At 40.5% G+C, this 4150-nt stretch overlaps 1 protein-coding gene across 1 annotated transcript in view; it reads right to left on the reverse strand.

The window, feature by feature from the left end:
- The window catches only part of SARC_09380 (CAMK/CAMKL protein kinase), a gene marked incomplete at both ends in the record, with an annotated part of 7463 nt that overhangs the window by 2792 nt on the left and 521 nt on the right, over positions 1 to 4150 (reverse strand). The window contains 4 exons of the mRNA XM_014296611.1: positions 1136 to 1340; positions 2076 to 2141; positions 2812 to 2927; positions 3469 to 3559. Of these exons, the coding sequence (XP_014152086.1) occupies positions 1136 to 1340; positions 2076 to 2141; positions 2812 to 2927; positions 3469 to 3559 (478 nt within the window). The remainder of the gene's footprint in view (positions 1 to 1135; positions 1341 to 2075; positions 2142 to 2811; positions 2928 to 3468; positions 3560 to 4150) is intronic.

Here is a 4150-nt window from a genome sequence, read left to right on the forward strand (position 1 = left end):
GTGTGTAGCTTTCTATACCTTTGTCTGAGGTGAGGAGGTGCCCGGTACAATCCCGCCTGTATCTTGCTGTACAGCGCTCGTACATTGGAATCATCGAAGGGTAGACATCCACACAGCAGTGCATACAAAATCACACCTGCAATTGGTCCCACACATAAGAATGAAACATATATAAGCACATGTGTATCAAGAATGCAACGACTGTGAAGTTAACCTGATCAAGAGTTACGGAGCCCCATTACGAAGCGTATCTGAAGACAAGCCGTGGTGCCGGTTTATCATTGATTTGGTTGAGCTACCCACGTCCGAACACTTGGACAAGGAAGGATGCTAACGGAGTGCGTTATTCACATATATTGTTTAATTTAGATTCGAGGTATTTAGCACGTATGCTGTGAGAAGTAAGGATGCCAATGGAGTATATTATATGCGTATACTATTGACTAGATTCGAGGTATATAGTAACTACTTTTCGGCGTACAATGTGAGAAACCGACGGGGAAAGGGGTATCGGCCATTGCGAGCGCGTGGGTGGAAACACAATGTACACGTGATACACAGAACACAACACTTAGGCATGCAATGTAGGTAACAAAAGATGTGGGTATAAGACACTTTGGTTGTGGGCGGTGAAGCTTGATTGGCGACTAGACATACATGCAGACATAGGCCTATGCAATGGCAGGGGCATTTAAATCTTGCATACATGCACAAACGTCAAAGCATATCCTCAGCCACGGGCAGTGTTAATTATCATCCGATACATTTGACGAACCAATTTTCATAAGGCCAGAAAAGCAATAAAATATAGTGCTCTCATCGCCACCAAGCCTAGAATAGGTACATATACACAAGCAACGAACTGACATAGAGCATTATTGGTGTATAGCGATAAACCCAAAACAGACACGTATGTACAACGCTAATATTCGCATAGGTTTCTGGGGATAATACGGAATTGAACACGTTAACGCTCGCACACCACACTATAGACACACTTTAACCGCTGTCTTTACGTTGGAGATATATATGGAACCCAAAAGTATACAGCCTCAACCCTACTTTATATAAATCTATAGACATATACGTAAAATGTAACAGTTTCTATCAACCATACGTATTGCCAACAACGCACCTATGCTCCACATGTCCACCTCAGGGCCGCAGTACTTGCGCCCCCCCACCATTTCCGGGGCTGCGTAAAAGGGTGAGCCACAAAACGTATCCAGAAGCCCATCGTCAGAATACGTATTACTGAATCCAAAATCAATGATTTTGATGTTGTTATTGGCATCCAGCAGCAGATTCTCTGGTTTCAGATCGCGGTGCACTATTTGATTCTGAAAAAATAAATACATAAAACCCGAATAGATTAATGAGAGCGGTGGGACAAAGTGAACAAACCTCTGGACAACTACCGAGCAGAAGGCAGCTACGGGCACTGTGAAGTCCTAGTATTGCACTCATACGCTTTGACAGCGTGAAAAGGGTGTGTGTAGTGGGCAAACTAACAGGAGCTGGATGCACCGGATCAGAGACATACATCGAAAACAAACCGTGGGTCAAAACACAAGACACATGGGATTTTTATTTCGTGCACCCAACATCTGGTGACATGGTACGCATTTGTTGGTTAGCTCTGTATGCGGTAACTCGCGCGCAATCCACTCAGATAGTTGCGAGCTTCAAGGAATAGCTAGCCAATCCCACACAGGTGACGTGCACGCAGAGACACTGCAGAGCGTGCATAGACCCCTCGTACATGCGTGTGTGCATCAGTCTGGATTGGAGTGAATAGCTACAGAGGCGATGTCTGTCAGGACTACAACTCTCGAGGTGAGCAACACAGTAAACAACGGGGTTAGGATTTAGGGATTAAGGGGTTTGGAGAAAGCGACAGCGCGTTCTACTACCGTATCTGGCCCAATGAGACCAGAAACACACCACATAACTAGCTACATATACCTTCGTTTAAAAAGCAGACACTGCTACATCTGGCCTACTTAAGTTATATGACAAAGACTTTCACAATGCTTCCTGGCCAACTCCATTCTTTTAACACACAACTCACATACCCCGTGACAATAGTCTATAGCGGATATAATTTGCCTCAGAAACTTTCTCGATTCTTTTTCTTTGACCTGCGTAGCAAATAGGAACAGTTTCTCTTTGAATTTAAGCTGTGTCAGACTTTGTTTTCTCTTTCAACATGAAGTAAAGTATTTCTTATAAGGGCACGTAGATATCTTGTAAATGTAATTTCCAGGGAGAGGTGAGAACAGGAACTTATCGTATTCATCGCATATATACATCCATGTTTGCGAACTGAAACTATATAATCGATGAATACGTTTCATACTCAACATAAAAGCTTACTCGTGGATCAGCATGAACGCTTTGCATGAACAAAATCACGTTATAGGAGCGAAGTGTGCTTCCCTAAATAGCGGACAACAAAACATGTATATGATTGAATATATATTCAGTTTCTAGTATATGTCTATTGGATACAGATACAGATACAGATACAGATATAGATATAGATACAGACACAGATATATATATATATATGTACATGTATATCCATATATAAAATGAAAATTATAAATATTCATACAAATAAATACATTCATAAAATATAAATATTCATACATATAATACATTTATTAAAATATAGATATTCATACCAATATAAATATATATAAAGGAATAAATATTCATACACACCCTTTGTCGTGCCCATCCAAAAAAAGCAATTTGTAAACTGCGGATCCTTCTTAACACTCAATTCCCAATTCGTTTAGTACACACCTGACGGTGGGCAACAATGTAGTCGAACAATTCGCCACCCTCAGCATATTCCATAATCAGGATGATTTCGGATTGTGTATCGAGGATGTCCTCCAATTTCACGATATTTGGGTGGTCTGAATAATAAAGTGAGAACAATGGAATATGAGGCGAATTCGGCATGCTGACTCGCACACCGTATTGACGGCAATTTGTGCGTAAAAGAAGATAGTTTGAAGGTAATTTATGTGTATGAAAATGCGATTCAAAAGCAAGTTGTAAATATGAAAAATATGATTTGAAGGCAATTTGTGCGTATGTAAATGTGATTTGAAGGCAATTAGTACGTATGTAAATGCGATTTGAAGGCAATTTCTGCGTATGAAAATGGGATTGGATGCAGATCTCGACTACTACACAGCTGAGGACAGACGATAAAAACTTGTTTCGACTATATGTACAAACTGGAAGGAACAGAACAAATTTATAGTGCCAGCTATCCTTGCCTAACCGAAAGTGTGGAAGGGCATATACCTGTTGTACTGTGCCAGTCCACACGCTCGCATGCACGGAAAAGACGTACTAATACAAAGCCAACTATGTGCAAGGAAGATTGTGTACGTGTAAGTATATGCATACGTATACATGTCTATCCACAACAAACTGGTGCCTACATACCTAATAGATGCAGTGCTGCGATCTCCCGATTGACTCGGGTCATGTGCTTTTCATTTTTGATGTTTTCTCGTTTGATGAATTTGACAGCCACCTGCCGTTGAGAGTGAGGCCAATTGGTTTGGTTCGTTAGAAAACAAGCATACCAAACATACAACAACGTGCGTAAGCAAGATATACTTTGGAGCCTTGTGCGGGTGTGTGTGTGTATCTCTTGCACATGCATATGCGATGCGAGAGCGCTCTGAATCCGCACAAGTGCGTGCAATCACCTAGTGCCGGTGCATATACATGTACAAGTGTTTGCTCGACTTCCTTATGTTGGAATATGCTTGGTATGTGATGCACATGTATACATGTATGTGAGTGTTCTGTAAACAGCAAACCATAATTTGTATGAGTACGAAATAGTTTTCAATGTTGTAGGCCAGGAGATGTTCTCAGTGTGAGATGGCAAGTACATAGTCACGTGTACGATGTGCATCCAGTGATAACAAATAATACACGCAATGGCACTTCCACCTAGACATATGCTATATCACAAATGCAATGTGTCTGAACTTACACATAGGTATATATACAGATATAGATAAAATATAGATAGTTAGATAGATATATACTTATATAGATAAATATATATATATATATATATATATATATATATATGTGTGTGTGTGTGTGTGTG

The sequence above is a fragment of the Sphaeroforma arctica genome (assembly GCF_001186125.1).
Source record: "Sphaeroforma arctica JP610 unplaced genomic scaffold supercont1.946, whole genome shotgun sequence".
NCBI lineage: Eukaryota > Ichthyosporea > Ichthyophonida > Sphaeroforma > Sphaeroforma arctica.